The sequence below is a fragment of the Macrobrachium nipponense genome, chromosome 15 (assembly GCF_015104395.2).
Source record: "Macrobrachium nipponense isolate FS-2020 chromosome 15, ASM1510439v2, whole genome shotgun sequence".
Lineage (NCBI taxonomy): Eukaryota > Metazoa > Arthropoda > Malacostraca > Decapoda > Palaemonidae > Macrobrachium > Macrobrachium nipponense.
The window spans coordinates 1,920,205-1,939,583 of NC_087208.1; the positions used below are offsets into that span (position 1 = coordinate 1,920,205).

Consider the following 19,379-nt stretch of genomic DNA (forward strand, 5'->3'; position numbering starts at 1 on the left):
TTTCCCCCTATTATTCGTGGGAAATTTGCCTATTCGCAGTATTTTTCTATGAGAAATATTCACAATTTTTTTTTTTATCATAAAATGCACTTTTTGTGATAAAAGTATTATAAAACCAGGTATAAACATTTTTAGTGGCTTTTTCTTGAATTTCAGCTAACAAAATCGGCTGTTTTAAGCAATTTTATAGGGGTTCCAAGTATTCATGGGCTCTAACTATTTGTGGGGTGTCTGGTACGCATCCCCACGAATACGGGGGACCACTGTACATACATATATATATTAAAGCAATTTTTAAAGTTTAAATACCTGCAAGCTACTGAAACAGGGCTTATCTGTTGCATGAAGAATACAGCGGCCAAGATTATCCGTATCAGTTTCAGAATATGTATTGCGAGTGCACCAGTTTAGCTTACTAATCACTGCTTGCAGGATGGAATGACTGAGAATGATGCCTGAATCTGGAATAAAAATAAATAAAAAATTGGGGAAAAAAATTATCACATTCGTTTATACAACAAATACTTTTACCTTATTTCCTTAAGTTCTGAGGCTATGAGTAACCAGTATTCAAAATTTGGAAGTCTTTTGAATCTATACATTCATCTATTACCATCTTTCTCAATGAAATTTCAAGGAGACTACTATTAGCTTTCTTGCGCAGCACATATCAAAACTTACCAACTGAGCAATAGAAGGACTCAGGATTTTCCATTAACTTCCCCATATGGACATGTTCACTAATACTAATGTGTTGCACTATGTCATAAATCTTCCTGCCATTGACATAAGTGTGGTCAGACACAACCAAGAAATAATCATATTCATTTATATAGTTTTCACTCAAATATGAGAACACTCTAAATATCTTAATGAGTGGCTTTGTATCCTTAAAACCAACCACAGGAATATCTAGCCCAAGCTTCTGTGATCCAATACCATCAATGAAAAATATCAGCTTGTCAACATGATGATGGAGAGTTTTGTTAATTGCAATACCAAATGAACCTATTGTCTCCTTTGAAGAAATAACCGCAACCAGAAGTTTCTCTCTTATTCCAAGTTCTGTGGAGTAATAGCGAGGTCTTAAGATCTTCTGGGCTTTTGATGACTTCGGTACATTTTCATTGTTGTAATTATTATCAATGATGAGTTTGGGCTCATAGTCTTCCTCAGCAGTGCCATCGCTTCTGAGGTCTCGTAATTTACCGCTAAATTGGTCAAATCTCGTACAGTCATCTTCAATGAAGGGTGTCTGAATAATACTTATAGCAATGCCAATGCACAAACCAATGATGACTGATGAGCTCTGTCTGCTATGAATGATGAGGGATTTCAGTGTTATCATCACTGCACTTTGTCAAAAAACGCAAGCTTCTCAGTCAACCTGAAATATAAAAAAACAAATGAATATTACCAATCATTTTTGTAAAAATTAGTCACACATATACATCATTCAATATCATGAGTACATTATGATAGAAGTCGTGACATTTGTTCAGTGGCTACTCATACAAGCAACAGCTGGCAAACTATGGGACTGTCCATTTTCCAAACCAGCAACCATCATATAGAAGCCTTTGGCCCACATGCCTAGACGGACAGGTATTTGCCAGGGTCATCCAATGGCCCCTAAGAGGACCACCTCCTTCAGCGGCAAAGCAAATCATGCCAGCTAAAGTGCAGAGCCATTTTAATGTCTGCCACAGCAGACTTGGAATCCTGGCATAGCTGTTGCTCTCATGATGCCTACAAACAAGGTGTCATGATTTCTGTTGTGACATAAATATGATATTGTAGACACCGTCTTATCTAACAACAACAAAGCTTATGTATTTAAACAAATGTGAAACCAATCTAAAAAACGTAACTTGAACTGCAAACTGATAATAAAAATTTAGGGTAATTAATATGCAATAGGGCTGGGCAAGGACCGCATAAATGGGAACCGGCGGTTCTGGTTCTCAGTGCCAAAAGAACTGCTGGATCCAGAACCAGTTCCTAAGAGTAGCTGACTGTGACACACCTGTAATCCATTATAAACTTTTATGTCTGGTGGGAAGGAGAGCATATGTATTGTAACTACATTAAATAAATATTGTGTTTAGAAGTTTGGCATTTTACATCTTTGTTTTGGGGAAAGAAAATATCTAATTACAAAAACATAATTTCATTAAAAAAAATAATTCATACCATTGGAAAATAAACATACTTCTCATTATCATCAGTTAACAAAAAATAAAATTATATACTAATCTCCTTATAATGGTACTGACCTAAATTAAATTTCAATCATTTTTGTAAATAAAAACATTACTAAAAGTTCTCACTTATTGAACTTATTAATTATTACTGCATATTCTTGTTCAGGAAAACAATCATATTAATATTTTTGTTTTTTAGACAACTTTGTCTTTGGGACACCACTTCATCAGCCTTAGAAAAAGGTCTTTCTGATGGCAAAGAGGATACAGGTGAGCATAGAAATATTTTTGCTTGCTCTTGTGTCCTCAGCTGTCCTGTCTGTGAGACTATGTCTGAGTGATGAGACAAGCTGGTGTCAGATGGCCAAGAGAAAGGACCATCTAACGCTTCCTCCCAGGAGAAGCCAGTCTGTCACTTATACTCGAACTAACCAACGCATTTGAGACGTTAGTTACTTGGTGGTTGGAAAACTGCTCTTTGGGAATCAGTTCCGAAGGCGGGAACCGATTCTGAGTTAACCTCTTTGGAACCGCAAGACCCGGTTCTGGAACCAGTTCTTGCCCAGCCCTAGGAAAGGAGTGTGGGTTTGCCTTTTTAATGAAGGACACTAAAATTATTTCAGCCTTTGTAGAGAGAGTGGTTTATTTGAACTAGGGAGTACGAAAATCTGACCTTCTGGGATGTTTGCTGTGACCTTGAGGTAAATCTTAAGCGCTTGAACTTGGCAGAATGTTTTGTCTGCTAAATTAGTTTTCTTATAAGAATAGGAGATTTCCTTCTTAAAGGGTTCTCATTCTTGGACAGGAATGATGGGCCAGGAGACAATAATAATTGATTATCAGCAGTTTGCATGATGTATCATCCCAGTCTGCAAAGGTTCAGTTCACTAATATGGGCTCCTGATGCTAATACAATCAGGAAGATATCCTTTTGTAGCATGTGAGTTGCAGCTGTATAGGGTCTGCTGAACTAAGGGGTGGATAGAAGTCTAAGTACCTTGCTCAGGGACCAAGAAATTGGAAGCCTTTTGGGAGTGGGTCTTTGCAGAGCAGAACACCACAGGAGGGAAGTGACAACTTCTATGCTGGAGTCAATCCAGAATCCATAAAGCAAGGGTTCCATAAATGCAAGCCCTTCCGAAAATCACTGAAGAAAACAACCACCCTACCGATCCTGACAAAAAGATGAAGAATAATCCAGCTCACCCCACACAGCAAGACCCCCCTGAAGAAGACCAACGTGGTATACCAGTATTCATGCCCCGTCCGAAGATGAGTTTTTCGAAGAGGATTTCCCACCATGCCAATAAGGGGCAATATTCAACCATACCCAGACTGCTCATAACAAATGGATCTCCCAGAAAGACATCATCCAAGATTTTGAACTTACTGATCAAGCCCCTGACCACCGCTGCCTACACCTCCTGGTAGGTTTTGCTCAACATCACGCATGAAACCTTCCTCCTTCCCACGGTCGCCAGGAGATTCACCCAGTGTCCTACAAGAGGTGTGGACCAATCAAAATTCAGCAGCAAAGGAGCATAAGCCACACGATTAATCTCAGTGCTACTACAGGGTCCACACTGAAGAGCAACCCCTACCTATGTCTCCGACAAGAAGGCTTTGCCCGAGGAGAAATTCCTCCCGCTGATGCAGGGAATACAGCTATTATAACAAGAGCAGTAAAATTCATTAAATAAAATAAATACAGTCAGTGGTTAGATTAGATTAAACTAAAAAACAAAAAGTTGTTAAATTTAATAAATTATAGTCTTTCTAGTTATACTTACAAAAAATACACATAGCCACATACAAGAAACTAAAAGCAGGACATAAATACTATTTAAAATATATGTAGTACAACAAATGATATAAAAGTGCATAAGCTAATCAAGCTTAATAGATGATATTTAACAACACTAGCATAGTCTTCTTCTAACACTACACTATTCATAAATCAAACTTACTTGGAAGAAATGGAGTGTCTAAACCTTAAAGCTGATCAACAGCCAAAGGTTAAACAATGAATGACAAGACAAAAAATGTCATCTGCTGGTGATATCCCACATCCCTTTCTGCTCTGGAACTTATAAACTTTCAGATAATCCAAAGGCGACACTGCATTGTTTCATACATCCCATCCCTGAAAAAAATAATTCTAAGTACCATATGGATTAACTAAATATGTACATACTAAATGTGAAACTTCAGGAAGAAACAAAGTGAGAACTTCTGCCCTTATCAATTCACCTAATTACCTTTAGCCAGAAGATTGCTCATTAATTAGCATTTCAGTGTGCTTGTATGTTATCACTTTCCTCACAGGATAATGTGTAAATTATTGAACAGGTCTGAGCAAAATTTTGTGAAAAGCCATCACAACCTGGATTCAAGGTTTCTTAGAATTGCACTGTTTTCTGTGTTTATTCTGAGGAGCTGGCATAAAACACATAAAGGCTGATTATCTGGGAGTAAATGCTAACTCCACTGATAAACTACTGTATATAATTTCCGATTGACCTGATTTCACCATGCAAGAGTATTTTCCAAACGAAACCCCATGAAAAATTTATGTGGTATCCGCATACTGTGCTACCTGACCATCAATCTTACTACTAGTGGAAGAGCACAAAGGTCTCCAAACATAACCCTGGAACACCAAATATGTTAAGTCTAGGCTCACCAAAAATCTTATCAAATTCACTTCTCTGCTGTAAATCACATTGGCACTAACAAAGATGGAGTACATAGCCATCTAACACCTAAATTTTATAATCAAAACTTTTAAACTAATATACAAAATACTTTCGGCTATCAAAATCCAAGGCAGCACTATATCAATCTTCAAGTTTCCCTTGTATGTAATTCCAGTAGTTATACCTAAAAGCAGACCAAAAGTACCTCACCTCTGCAAGAAGAAACAAATAGGTTGTAAATCCAGTATTAGCCACAAATTGTTTGAAAATGGCCTTGTGACTATAAATATTGAAAAAAAGTTATCCAGCAAAACACTTAAAACTGCTATTACTATAAAGTATACAAAACAATTTGTGCATATAGAACTAGAGTGGATTTACTGTTTAGCAATGAAATGACATTTTTAAAATAAAATAGTTTTAATTTTAGTTACCCAGTAATCATATAGCTATGAGTTTCACTCGCCTGGAAGTTAAATTCTGAAATTTGCAGGTCACGTTAATTTTCTGTTTTGTTTTGGCTAAGTGACAATGACCCTGCCCACTTTTGAGGAGAGAGAGGAACCACCTGGCAAAGGGCTCAGTTTGCTTTATGCCCTTAAAGAGAAAAAACCATGCTAAGAGATGGAAGGGGGGATCCTGTTATATAATTACTGGGTAAATAGTATAATTAAAACTACTTTATTATAAATAGAGTCATTTTTAATTATGGGACTTACCCAGTAATTATATAGCTGATTACAACATTGAGGGATGGTGGGATGCATGTATATTTCAACCTCAAAATATTAACACTGTAACTAGAAAGAGGACAGAAAAAACTTGCCAACATTATATAAAAAAGTTTGTTGATTCCTTACCTGATAGGAGAGTTGATGCAGGAAGTGTTGCCTCTGGTTGTCACTCATCTTATCATGTAGAGGTGTGACGGTACAGCCAGCGAGCCCCCACTACTTTAGTGGGACCTTTGTGACGAAGGATATTTCCGATGGCCAACAAAGGATAGGTAAATTGCCCATGCTCAGGGCTCAGTATGTACCAATATTTCACCATAGAAAAACTTGTCATTTATATCCGAAATATGTCTAAATAAAAAACCACCACTACCCTACCAAAGGACTGGAGGGTACCCAGGTACTTCGTACCTCCAGGCTTCTAAAATATATATACACCTTATATCAAGGAGAAAAGAGATTTTTAGACAGGGTTGCTTCCTACACTTCCTTTCCCAACACCACACCAGGTGCAAGAAAAGGAACCAAGGTACTGCAATCATTATACACTATTTCAATACCTCGAAGATAATGAGATGCAAACACAGTCTTACATTTACAAAATGTAGAATTTAAAAATACTGATAAGGACAGGTTTCTTTTAAAACCCAGAAAAGTGGCTATTGCTCTAATCTCATGAGCTTTCACTTTATATACGGGGAATAAGTCTTCTTGAACTGACGAGTGCACTTCGTAGCTCACATTTCTTAGAAAGAATGCTAGTGTATTCTTAGCCAAAGGTCTAGACAGGTTCTTGACAGAGCAGCATAGACTGCAAGAATCCCTGTGAACATCCTTAGTTCTATACAAGTAGTATTTTAAAAATCTAACTGGACACAATGATCTTTCCATGTCATCAGATCCCAGACCTTCTGTCAGACTCTTAATAGAGAAAGAATGAGGCCATGGGTTGGAGGGAGACTCGTTCTCGGTCAAAAACCCAAAAAATATGAGCAGATAGCATCCCCTTTCAAAAACCCTACCCTTTTATCCAAGGCAAGTACTTCACTGATCCTCTTTGCAGTTGCCAAGGATATGAGAGAAAGGGTTTTTCTAGTCAAGTCTCTTAAGAAGATAGAATGCATAGGCTCAAAGTGAGGCCCTGACAACCACATCAAAACTATTTCGAGATTCCAAGGTACTGCAGGCGAATATTACTCTTGGAGGTGTCATAAGACTTAATAAGATCTGAGATGTCCAGATTGGAGGACAAGTCCAATACTCTATGACAAAAGACTGAACCCAACATGGCTCTATAGCCCTTAATGGTGGATGTTGAAAGTCTCCTTGCTGATCTTAAATGCAATAAGAAGCTGCTTTAGGTCACAGAGGTCTGAGAAGATGAGATATCGGTGCTCCTGCACCACTCTCTGAAGATCCTCCACTTATTTTGACAGACGTCATGAGGATTGCCCTCTGCATCGAGTGACTGCCTCTGCAGCCGCTTTAGAAAATCCTTTCTTTCTAAGGAGTTTCTTGACAGTTTGAAGCCTGTCAGGGCCAGAGACAACAGGTCTTGGTGGAACCTCTGGAAATGTGGTTGTCTGAGTAGCTGCCTCTTTTGAGGAAGCAGCCTCGGGAAATCCATTAGGTGGTTGATGTTACAAAGTTCTACAACCATTACAGATTGCACTGAAGATATTCCTATACATTAGGCGATGGTTTGCATTTTGTAGGAACAAATATACAAATAAACATACCTCAATTCTTTTAGTGTAAAACTTAAATAAAATATAAATTTTCATAATAAAATTTATTATTTGGATACTGACCTACTGTTAAATTTAGCTATATCTCCCCGCCGATTAGGAGAGTTGGCATTCAAACAAAAAAAATTGAATGGCTACCCGGATGACTGTCTAGTTTACCTGTTCTCCACCAGGTGTGTTTTGAATGTTTTAGCTCGTCAGAATTCTCCTTGACAGCCCACTACGTTGTGGGGAGGCTGGGTGGGTCTACTTTAACAATAGGTAAGTATTCAAATAATAAATTTTATTATGAAAATTTATATTATTTGAGATGAATCTTACCTACTGTTAAATTTAGCTGATTCCCACATTAAGAAGAGGATGGTGGGTAGTGCAGCTAGACAAAATTCCACTCAGCCATTCAAGCTAAAGGTTTCTTATACGAAACCCAAAATATTCTCACCCGATCTGGAATCCTTGGTGGATTTTACTACCACCAGAAGTTGGATTCCATTCAGGGAGCAAGGCTCTCATATGTATGCAGCAAAGAGCAGCCTTGCGGAGAAAACTGCTTCGATTCAGCCAGCATGAAACGCAAGCGGTATGAGAGACCCCTGTGCCTGGGTCCAAAAGCCCTATCAAACGACAGTCACTTAAAATGAATACCTTTACAATATAAAGGTACGCTCCTATACAAAATTTGTACCTTCACGCTCCGGGATTTAAACAAAATAGCCTAAAGAATTGCTCTTTTTCAGTTCAGGAAAAGACTACCCACTACTAGCTGCGGATTAAGGGCTCTACTGTTTTCAAACAATTCTGTATACTTAAGTTAGTGATCGGGCAAAAACTGAATTGTACTTCTACTGTGACACATCATCCTATTCTGGAGCAACAAATTGACTTAACACTAAATGAAGTTGCAACTGCTGCTCACATTATGAATGTTTAACTTCAATAAGGTAGAAGATATGGAGCTAGTTCTCATGCACTAGCCTATCCATTATGTCACAGAGGATGTCACAGAGGACCTTGTGTTCCATGACAAAGTTTCTAAAAATCGTAACACAAAAGGTTAACTTTGCCTCTTCCAGGCTTAACAAATTCTAGGTTTTCTAAAACCACAAAACAAAAGTTAACTTTGCCTTCAAGTTTAACCATTGGCAAAGGCGTTATAAGTTTCTAAAAGTCACAACACAAAAGGTTAACTTTGCCTCTTCCTGGCTTAACCTTCACAAATCCATTCTAGGTTTTCTAAAACTACAAAACAAAAAGTTAACTTTGCCTTCAAGCTTAACCATTGGCAAAGACAGCTAGGTTTTCTAAAACCACAAAACAAAAGGTTGATTTTTGCCTCTTCCAGGCTAGCCTTTGACCACAACATCTGTTTTTCTTAAAACCACAAAACCAAAGGTTAACTTTGCCTCTTCCAGCATTTACCTTTGACAAAGATGTCCAAGGTCTCTAAAAGGATGATAAAAATGTTCAAGGTTTAAACTTTAAATTTAAATGCCCAACAGGATAGAGAAGTTTCCTCTTTTCCCCCCCAAGGTGTGGTGAAATTACATCCTCCGATTGCTCAACATGGTCCACAGCACATAATTTTCATTAAGAAGGCAACAACGGTAGGAATTTTAGGCACTGGAATTTTATTACAAACCAGAAATCAACTTGTATTTACCTTAAATCTCGATGGTAGTCGCCAAACGCAGACACAAGAACTAACCTAGCATTCTTATATAACTCCTATGCACATTTGGCCAAACATGCAAATTAACTTATATAAGATACTTAGCTGGTTTGTCGTCTTCAGGAAGATAAGTACACTTATTACAAAGTATAACCAATAAAGAATGCAGTGCTCGCCACTATTGGGATCCAAGAATGTCCCCTTAAATTACCATGTGTGCACAGTAACCCGAACAGCCACACATTACCCCAACATTAAGGCGGGGAAAAAAAACGGAGGGAAACTCTTGTCACATTTGCGAAATACAGGCAAAAAAATGATATTGTTAAGATACAATAAAGTTTTGTACATACTTACCTGGCAGATATATACTTAGCTATAGACTCGGTCGTCCCGACAGAATTTCAAAACTCGCGGCACACGCGACAGGTAGGTCAGGTGATCCACCATTCCCGCCGCTGGGTGGCGGGGTCTGGAACTATTCCCGTTTTCTAAGCCATAATTTCTCTTCCACCTGTCTCCTGAGGGGAGGATGGGTGGGCCATTAATCGTATATATCTGGCAGGTAAGTATGTACAAAACTTTATTGTATCTTAACAATATCATTTTTGTACAAGAAACTTACCAGCAGATATATACTTAATGATTGGCACCCTTGGTGGCGGGCAAAGAGACAGCTAAAAACAAAAATAATACTTAAACTAAATACATTAAAAAACAAAACAGGGAAAAAACAAGCCTATGTTCTTGGATAAAATAATCCATAGTTCCTACCTGATTGGGCTGAAGACTTCATGACTACTGTCGATGAGTCTGCCTGCCTCAAGAGTTTCAACGAGGAATGAACCAATGGTTGAATAACTCTTTGGATCGTGTCAATGGGGGCTAGCCCGCTTACGCGACAGAGCCTATACTGGATTGTACCAATGGGGGCTGACCCACTTACATGGTAGAGCCTTGACCTTTTGTCATATCAATGGAGACTCGCCCTCTTACATGACAGAGTTAAGGTTATTAAAAATCACAAAGAGCACTGAAGCCAATCCCGATCACCTGACCATGTTAGTATTGTTATAATCTATGAATTGCAAGAGGGTTCCCTATTCCCTCTGACAATTAACCAATAAAAAACAACCACCAATAAAAAGTAATTTAAACACTAAACTAAATTAGGAAGGATTAGCCTCAGCCCCTTCTCCCAGCACTGAATTCGCCGAAACATACGCTCCCAGAGCAAAGCACTTTTCGTACGAAATTTTAACGTCTCTTAGGTAATTCGAGGCGAACACAGAATTACATCTCCAAAACGTCGACTCTATAAGAGCCTGAAGAGACCATGTTTTGTGAAATGCCATAGACGTAGCTATGGCTCTCACTTCATGAGCTCTCACTCTGAGAACCTTGAGATGCTCTTCATTGCACTTAAGGTGCGCTTCCCTATTACATCTTTTATGAAGTATGTAAGGGCGTTCTTAGACATCGATCTTTTCGGATCTCTTACAGAGCACCAAAGACTTTCTTCTGTACCTCTCAGCAACTTCTTCTTCTCCAGGTAGAACTTGATGTGCCCTGACTGACACAAAGTCCTTTCTAGTTCTCTCCCTGTTTATGAAGATAGTCCTCTTATCTCAAAGCTTCTTGGCCAAGGCTTTGAAGGATTTTCATTTTTTGCTAGAAAAAATGGTTTAAAGGAGCAAATCGCTGAATCCTTCTTAAAACCCACTTTACCTTCCAAAGGTTGCAATTCGCTAATTCTCTTGGCTGTTGCTAACGCAAAGAGGAATAATGACTTTCTCGTTAAGTCTCTAAACGAAGCTGCGTGAGACGGTACAAATTTTTCCGACATCAGGAATTTGAGGACCACATCCAAGTTCCAGCTAGGCTTCTTGAAGACCTTATAAGGTCATGTAGATCTTTATTATTCGTCAGATCTATTCCTCTATGTCGAAAAAACTGAGGCCAGCATACTTCTGTAACCCTTCACTGTTGAAACTGCCAGGTTACAGTCTTTTCTCAAATATAGGAGAAAATCTGCGATTTCAGTTACAGAGGTACTGGAAGAGGATATTTTCTTTCCCTTACACCATCTTCTAAACAACTCCCACTTCGACTGATATACTTTAGAGGTGGAGACTCTTCTGGCTCTTGCAATAGCCTTCGCCACTTCTCGTGAAAAGCCCCTTGCTCTGACAAGTCCTTCGACAGTCTGAAGGCGGTCAGACTTAGAGCGGGAGGTTTTTGTGAAACCTGTCGAAGTGGGGTTGTTTGAGAAGATCGTTCCTCAGTGGAAGCGATCTTGGAAAATCTACTTACCACTCCAGCACCTCTGTGAACCAATCGAGAGCTGGCCAGAAGGGAGCGATGAGGGTCATTCTTGTTCCTTCCGAGCAAGCGAACTTCCTCAATACTTCCCCTACTATCTTGAAAGGAGGGAAGGCGTATGCGTCCAAGCCCGTCCAATCTAGCAGAAAGCTGTCTACTGCTACTGCTTGTGGATCCGAGATCGGGAGCAATAGGTCTCTAATCTGTGATTCTTGTTGGTCGCGAAACAGGGTCTATATTGGGCCTTCCCCACAGATGCCAAAGAGTTGTTGGCAAATCTGAGGATTGGAGAGTCCATTACCCGTGGGTAGGACTTGTTCTTTTCTGCTCAACAGATCTGCCCGGACATTTTTCTCTCCCTGCACAAACCTTGTGAGAAGAGATCTTCCTTTCCTGAGCCCAAATCAGCAGATCCTTTGCTGATTCGTACAGGGAAAAGGAATGCGTCCCCCCTTGTTTCTTTATATAAGCGAGGGCTGTTGTGTTGTCCGAGTGAATCTGAATCCCCAGACCTGAGACCTGTTCCTCGAAATGAACTAACGCTAGATGAATGGCTGTTAGTTCTTTCTTGTTTATGTGCCAGGACACTTGTTCTCCTTCCCAAGTGCCTGACACTTCTTCCGAACCTAGGGTCGCTCCCCACCCTGAATCTGAGGCGTCTGCAAATAACGCTAGGCGAGGGTTCTGTAACGAAGGGAGATTCCCTTGCTTAGTTTCTGTGGATCTAACCCCCAACGGATATTCTCCTTGATCCCTTTCGAGATTGGAAATGTATCTCCTAGATTGTTGGATTTCCAATCCCACTTCTCCTTCAGATAAAATTGAAGGGGTCGTAGGTGTAGTCTTCCTAAGGAAACTAACTGTTCCATCGAGGAGAGGGTCCCCAGTAAGCTCATCCATTCCCTCGCGGAACAATGTTCTTTCCTTAAGAAGACTGCCACCTTTTCTAAGCAGCGTTCTCTCCTTTTGCCTGCGAAGGATATGCTAGAAAATCCCGAGAATCCATCTGAATCCCCAGATAGACAATACTCTGCTGGGGAGTCAGCATGGATTTCTCGCGATTGACTAAAAGTCCTAGGGACTTTGTCAAATTTAGAGTAACTAATAGGTCCTCCAGACATTTTTTCTCCGATTGGGCTCTTATTAGCCAATCGTCCAGATATAACGAGATCCTGATCCCTTCCAGATGTAACCAATAAGCTACATTCTTCATGATGTCCGTGAAGACTTGAGGGGCAGTCGAAAGTCCGAAGCACATCGCTCGGAACTGGAACACTTTCCCTTGGAACATGAACCTCAGATACTTCCTTGCTGCCGGATGAATTGGGCCACATGGAATACGCATCCTGAAGGTCCAGGGACACCATCCAGTCCCCTGGACGAAGAGCAGATAGAACAGAGGAAGACGTCTCCATTGAAAATTTCTTCTTCAATACAAAGAAATTCAGGGCACTGACGTCTAGAACCGGTCTCCATCTCCCCGATGCTTTCGGTACCAGGGGAATAAGCCGATTGTAAAATCCTGGAGACTGGAGATCTTGAACCAGTTCTACCGCTTCCTTGGAAAATCATCTGTTCCACTGCTTGCAAAATAGCAAGCTTTCGGACCGGATCCGAGTATCTTGCAGTCAACTCCCTTGGAGTTGTCGTCAAGGGAGGATTTTCCCTGAAGGGGATCAAGTATCCTTTTTTCAGGATAGAGACTTTGGCAAAGTGGAGTAGTCTGGCGCCTACTTTCGTCTGGAGGACTCCCTGCTCATCTAGACTTCCCGAAGGACCTTCTAGATGGTCTACTCCTTCTATCTGGTCTGCGACCTCTAAGAGGGGCTCTAGAAGAGGAGGCACCTCGAAAGGGCTGTACAAAAGAGGGTCTCTCTTTTTTCTCTATAGGCACTGCCGGCCTAAACTTCTTGGCTGAGTGCGTGAGGAGATCCTGAGTTGCCTTCTCCGTAAGAGATTTAGAAACCTCTCTAACAGTCTCCTGTGGAAATAGATGCGGGGATAACGGTGCAAAAAGAAGAGATGTCCTTTGCAAAGGTGATACTGCTCTTGCTAGAAAAGAGCTAAAGACCGATCTCTTCTTTAAGACTCCCGTTCCAAAAAGAGAGGCAACTTCTACGGAACCGTCCATGACCGCTCTGTCCAAGCAAGCCAGGACGCTTGAAAGTTCCTCCATGGAAACAAAGTCAGTGTCCTGGGCTCTCTTAGCTAACGCTCCCAAAGCCCAGTCCATAAAATTGAAGACTCTAGGGTTTAAAGAGGCCTTTAGAAGGTGGTCTAGCTCACACATGCCCCAAGTTGCCTTAGCCGACTGCAAAGACTTCCTCCTGGAAGAGTCCACTAAGGAAGCAAAATCCACATCTGCGGAAGAAGGGAGGCCTAACCCCATAGGTTCTTTGGTCTCGTACCACCTTCCTGGTTTGCCTGTTAACTTGGAAGGAGGGCAGGAAAAAACTGTCTTGCCCGCTTCCCTTCTGGAAGTCAACCACTCTGAAAAGGTCTTTAATGCCTTTTTCATACAAAGAGCGGGGCGCATCTTGACGAAGGAAGACGACTTGAGAGCTTTTGTGCTGGACATCAAAGATCCTGGTGAAGGAGGGTCAGCAGGATGAAGGGAGTCTCCGAACTCCTTTAGCAGCAAAAGAGAAAGTCTCTTGTAGTCAGAGACTGCTACATCTACTGGCTCGTCGTCTTCCGATACCTGGTCCAACTGATCCACCGAAGGAGACCGTTTGGGAGTGATCTGGCTCTTCCCGGGAGAAGAACTCCCTTCCCGAGAAGGGGAGCGCTCCTGAACATTAGCACTTTTATACGAAGAGTGAGGCCTCCTGCCTGTCCCCGAAACACTCTTGCGCCTACTAGACTCTAGTTGTCTAGGTTCGCCAGGTTCGCGGCAGCTTGTTTAGGCTCCTGGCGCCCTGATTCAGGGCGCTTGAAAAGATCCCCGCGTCCTGATTCATGACGCTTAACAGGCTCTTGGCGCCCTAACTCTTGACGCCTAACGTACTCCTGGCGTCCTGCCTCCTGGCGTCCTAACTCCTGGCGCCCTGACTCCTGGCGCCCTGACTCCTGGCGCCCTGACTCATGGCGTCCTGGCTCCTGGCGCCCTGACTCATGGCGTCCTGATTCCTGCCTTCTAGCAGAATCCTGACGTCCTGAATCCTGTGGTCTGAGAGGCTCTTGACGCCCTTTCTTGCGTCTTGCTGCCTCTTTGCGCCTGTCTGGCTCCTGGTCCTGCAGACCCAAAGGATCCTGATACTTAAATCGGTTTTCCGGTTCCTTAAACCTCCAAACCGATCGAGACTTCTGCTCGATTCGCGGCGTCCTCAGAAGACGCTTCGGGGAAGACAGCCTATAGGGCGAAAGAACTCTTCTCTCAGGAGAACAACTCCTATCGGACGAGTCTCTCGACGAAGGCGAAAAACGCCCTGGAGATTGTGAGGGTTCTCACCTATACGAAGAGGGGCGTTTTTAGCGGAAACTCTTAACAGGGAGCGAAACATCTTTCTCCTTGTCGAGTCCTTAGCAAAGGAGCCTACTAAAGAAGCTAACTGCTCTTGCAGATTAAACAAAAACTTCTTCGTAGGATCCTGAGGAGAAGGCTCTTCTTGTTTCGTCTTCTTAGGACCAAGGCCAATCCTCGGGAAAACGCTCTGGGCTGGAATCAGCCGCGTCTCCTTTAGGCGCCTTCAGGCTCTCTTCAAAGGGCGCGAAAGCGAGGCCGAACTCCATCCTCGTTTAGGAGAGAAGAGTCTGAGGCCGAAAAACACTCCCTTAGGACGCCTTTTCTCGCGGCAATCCGAGGCAGCCTGGGACTTTACAACAGGATCTGCCGAGGGACGCCTGACCGTTGGGGATGTTCTGCATCCTCCCTGCGGCTTTCGACATTTCCTCCTCCCCTGGTCCTGGGAGTTGGAAGCGGTCTAGGCCTAGGAGCAATGAGGAACCGGTCAGATGCCCCCTCCACTGCACTGGGGACACTGCACAAGTCACTATCACACTCTTACCTTGGTTTAGAGCTCGTAGCTGAGCTTGAAGTTTCTTGATTGAAGCTTTTACATTTTCCCTCTCCGAAGAAGAATCTTTGGATTCAGAACAGGGAGAAGCAGCTGAGGCTAAGGGAAAATCGTTAGTAGGAGAGTTAACTTCTTGTTCTAAAGAGCAAGATCTACTAGATGACCTAGCTGAAGCCTTCTCACTCTATCTCTCTCAAGCTTCCTAACATATGATGATAACTCCTTCCATTCAAGCTCCGTAAGGTTCTCGCATTCAACACAGGTGTTATTAAAAGAACATTCATTCTCCCTGCATTTAGCGCAAATACTATGAGGATATAATGCCGATTTAGGCAGCCTAACCTTACAACCTTCCCTACTGCAAACTCTAAACATAGGTGAAGCCTTAGCGTCAGACATCGTGAAAGAGTAGTCAAAACCAAAGTCGAAAAACAGTCCACAATAAGCGTATGCCAAGCCAGAGAAAAAACAGAATACGTCACCAAAAAACCAATCCAAATTCTCGGCAACGAGTAGAAATCCAAATAGGAGGAACGAACAATAGGTGTTGTCCGTTCAACCGACAGAGAAATTATGGCTTAGAAAACGGGAATAGTTCCAGACCCCGCCACCCAGCGGCGGGAATGGTGGATCACCTGACCCACCTGTCGCGTGTGCCGCGAGTTTTGAAATTCTGTCGGGACGACCGAGTCTATAGCTAAGTATATATCTGCTGGGTAAGTTTCTTGTACAAAAATATTACTTATAATTAAAAATAATTAATAATCATTAATTAGTAAATCACAAAATCTAAAGTAAAGTTAATGATAAAGAAATTAACACCTTTTCTTTTAATGGAAATGAAAATTAAATGTGTCATTTTATGACATTCTCGGGCCAAGCCAAAAAAAAAAAAATTTAAGCTACAAAAAAGGGTGATTTCTCACATAAGAATTAAACTTAACTTACAGAGCTCCTTGTTTTATGAGCTCCCTCTTCTCTAGTGTAGCTCTAGTTTTGCTAGCACGTTGAGGACGTGTTTCAATCATTTGACCAAGGGGATGAGGCATTTCAGAACTAGGAACATCAGTGTTCACATTATCATCAAGATTACTTTCTCCATTTCCTATCAAATAGGCTGCACAACCATACGCTTTGGTCGAGCTGTCACAAAATATGTGCAAAACATAGTTTACTCCTTGAGTAGCAACTTTGCGAGGTACTGAAAATTCACTAAATGCCTTGAACTCTTCATATAATTCCATCCAACTACTTGAAAATTCTTCACCTAATGGATCATTCCAGGAGACTTGAGTCCTCCAAGCAGCTTGAATAAGGATTTTACCCCTTATGATTACTGGACAAAGGAATCCTAGTGGATCAAAAACCGTTGAGACCAAACTAAGTAAATTGCGTTTTGTGATTACTTCAGGTACAAATATTTTAGCCGACTTCAGACTAAGCATGTCTGAGTTGACATCCCAATTCAATCCAAGAACTGAAGTAGTGGTAGGAACAACATAACAACATAACCACTGTTATCTTCTTCAATTTTAGTTTTAAGTTTCTCATTGTTAGTTACCCAAGTCCTGAGTGGCATATTGGCACTCATCAGTTGCTTGTTAGCCTCAGCATAAAATTCTAACAATTCTATTTCATTGGACATACTACCCTGAAGATTATCAACATAAAAGGATTTGGCAATCAAGTGTTGCCATCAACAAAAATGGAGATGATGTGCTACCAAACAGCACACTAGCAAATCTATAAGTGTCAAAACCTGCTTCTGGGTTCTGCGGATCTCGGAACCACAGAAACCTGACAAAATCTCGATCAACATTCTGCAGGCCTATCCGCAAAAAGGCCTTGCTAATATCTGCACAAAATGCAAAACCATTGACTCTAAACTTTAACAAAACATCACCTAACTTCTCTGTCAGGGAGGGTCCCTTGATTAAACAATCATTGAGAGAAGGATTATCCTTTCCATCTCGAGCACTGCAATTATACAATATCCTTAAGGGGGTAGTGTCTGAATCTTTAAGCACCCCATGATGTGGAATATAATGTGTATTAGCACCAGCTACTGCATCAGGAACTTTCTCAATAAATTTCTGTTTTAACTGATCCTGGATGATGTTATGGTATGCATCCAAACGTCCAGGAACCTTAGATAAATTTTTCCTTAATGTATACACTTGACCTAAAGCCATTCTATAGTTGTTGGGCAAAAGAGGGCAATTTTCTTTCCAGGGAAGACGAACAAAATACTGTCCATTTTGATACTCAACACTATTGACATACCTTTTGTAGACACAATCATCTTCTACAGATGGGGCAGTTGGATTAATGCCTATCGATTCTAATCCCCATAATTTATGAACTTGTTCATTATTCTCTTCAATTAAATCACTAACATGAAGAGGAGAAATATTACCAGTTAATCTGCAAACAACAACATTTGTCTTAACGGAAGTTTCCAGGTTATTGGAAAATTGTGAGGAAATCCTACCAAATGGAATGTAACCACTAGGTGTCTCAAACAATCTAACACCTTCATACTTGGTAACACCACCAACAAAATCAGCAAAATAATCAGAACCCACCATTAATTCAATCCCTGAGACAGTTTTAATCCCTTTACCCTGCAGCATTTGATAAACCTTATGCATGTCTGGTGCAGAAATACTACCAGGTAACTCATCCACAATTACCAATCTTATCTTCTTGATCCTCCTACCTAAAGAAACTAGAGGTGCCAAAATATCAAATTGCCCCTCCTTTGGCTGGGACTGAAAACCTTGCAAAACAAGTTGTTGACCCTCAATAGTCTTTAACTGTAGTGCCGTAGTTAACTTGGAAGTAATAAATGAAATCTGCGATCCAGGATCGAAAAAGCAGCGAACATACTGTGACTTGGAATTATCATTATTAGATGCCTTGACCTGAACCGTAGCTAAAGCAGAATATTTGGACCCAGCACTCTTTGTACTTGAAACTACACTCTTAACTTCAATGTTTGTAGTACTGTTAACTTGCTTATCTGACTTTACAGTTCCATCTGATTTCACCTCACTTTGCAACTTGCCTCCAAAATTGCTGTAGCAAAAAACTTCATTATGATTAGTCTTATTGCAGACAAAGCATTTAACAGGCTGCAAACACCTGCCATTATGATTATTTCTTAAAACATCTAGAACACCGTCTCATATCTATCAGCCTACTTCTTCGGGAAGTTGCATCAGCATAGTACTTTGAGCATCATCTGGCTCTGTGACTATCTGATGAACACAATAAACATTGGGTTTTAGAAGATGTTGCTTCAACTGAATAAGTTCCAATCTGAGTCTTATCTGTAAATACCTGCCGTGTCTGGTTGGAGGATTTCACTTTATCTCTAACTTGAGATTTGCCACTATCCTGTGGAAATTTATACGCTATCCAGACTGTAGTTATTTTGCCACACGTTTGGCATCCTATCAAGAAATTCAAGGTGGTCGGCAAGACCTGTGCTGATTTGATCAACTGTAAAATATTCAGTCTGAAATTTCTGAAAAATGAACATCTCTGCCTCTGTAGGCAACTTGCTCTGTAACAGAATAGCAATAAGCCAATGGGAAGACTGTAAATCAGTAACATAGTGTTGAAGTCTTCATAACTCTTTCAAAATCCAGCTTAAACTGCTCCAATTCCTTAGCAGTATTTGTAGGCTTAACCATATTAAACAACTGAAGCACTAATGTTTGTTTTACTTCCTCTGGATTAGCAAATCTATCTTGCAAAGCTGCAATAGCATCATCATAGTCTTGGTCTGTGACCTGAAATCCTGAGACAACTAACAATGCTTTACCTTTCAAACAGGACTTAAGGTGTGTCATTTTCAATACCTTGTCCATATTCTTACGATCATGAACTAATGAACGGAAACTGTCCCACCAAGTTTGCCATTCTTCTACCCTTCCATCAAAGCTGTTAATCTTTACTTCCGGTAAACGTACCCTGGCACTCTGT

The 19,379-nt window shown here is 41.0% G+C and overlaps 1 protein-coding gene across 9 annotated transcripts in view; it reads right to left on the minus strand.

Moving 5' to 3' along the window:
* LOC135226962 (chondroitin sulfate glucuronyltransferase-like) overlaps positions 1 to 19,379 on the minus strand; it is a 148,680-nt gene that overhangs the window by 109,918 nt on the left and 19,383 nt on the right. For 6 of the 9 annotated variants that reach the window (XM_064266650.1, XM_064266654.1, XM_064266653.1 and 3 more), the window contains 3 exons: positions 4,172 to 4,347; positions 682 to 1,387; positions 310 to 461 (listed from right to left, as the gene is read on the minus strand). In XM_064266650.1, the coding sequence (XP_064122720.1) occupies positions 310 to 461; positions 682 to 1,348 (819 nt within the window). In that variant the 5' untranslated portion in view covers positions 1,349 to 1,387; positions 4,172 to 4,347. The remainder of the gene's footprint in view (positions 1 to 309; positions 462 to 681; positions 1,388 to 4,171; positions 4,348 to 19,379) is intronic. The other 3 variants (XM_064266658.1, XM_064266656.1, XM_064266655.1) reach the window with 1 other exon arrangement.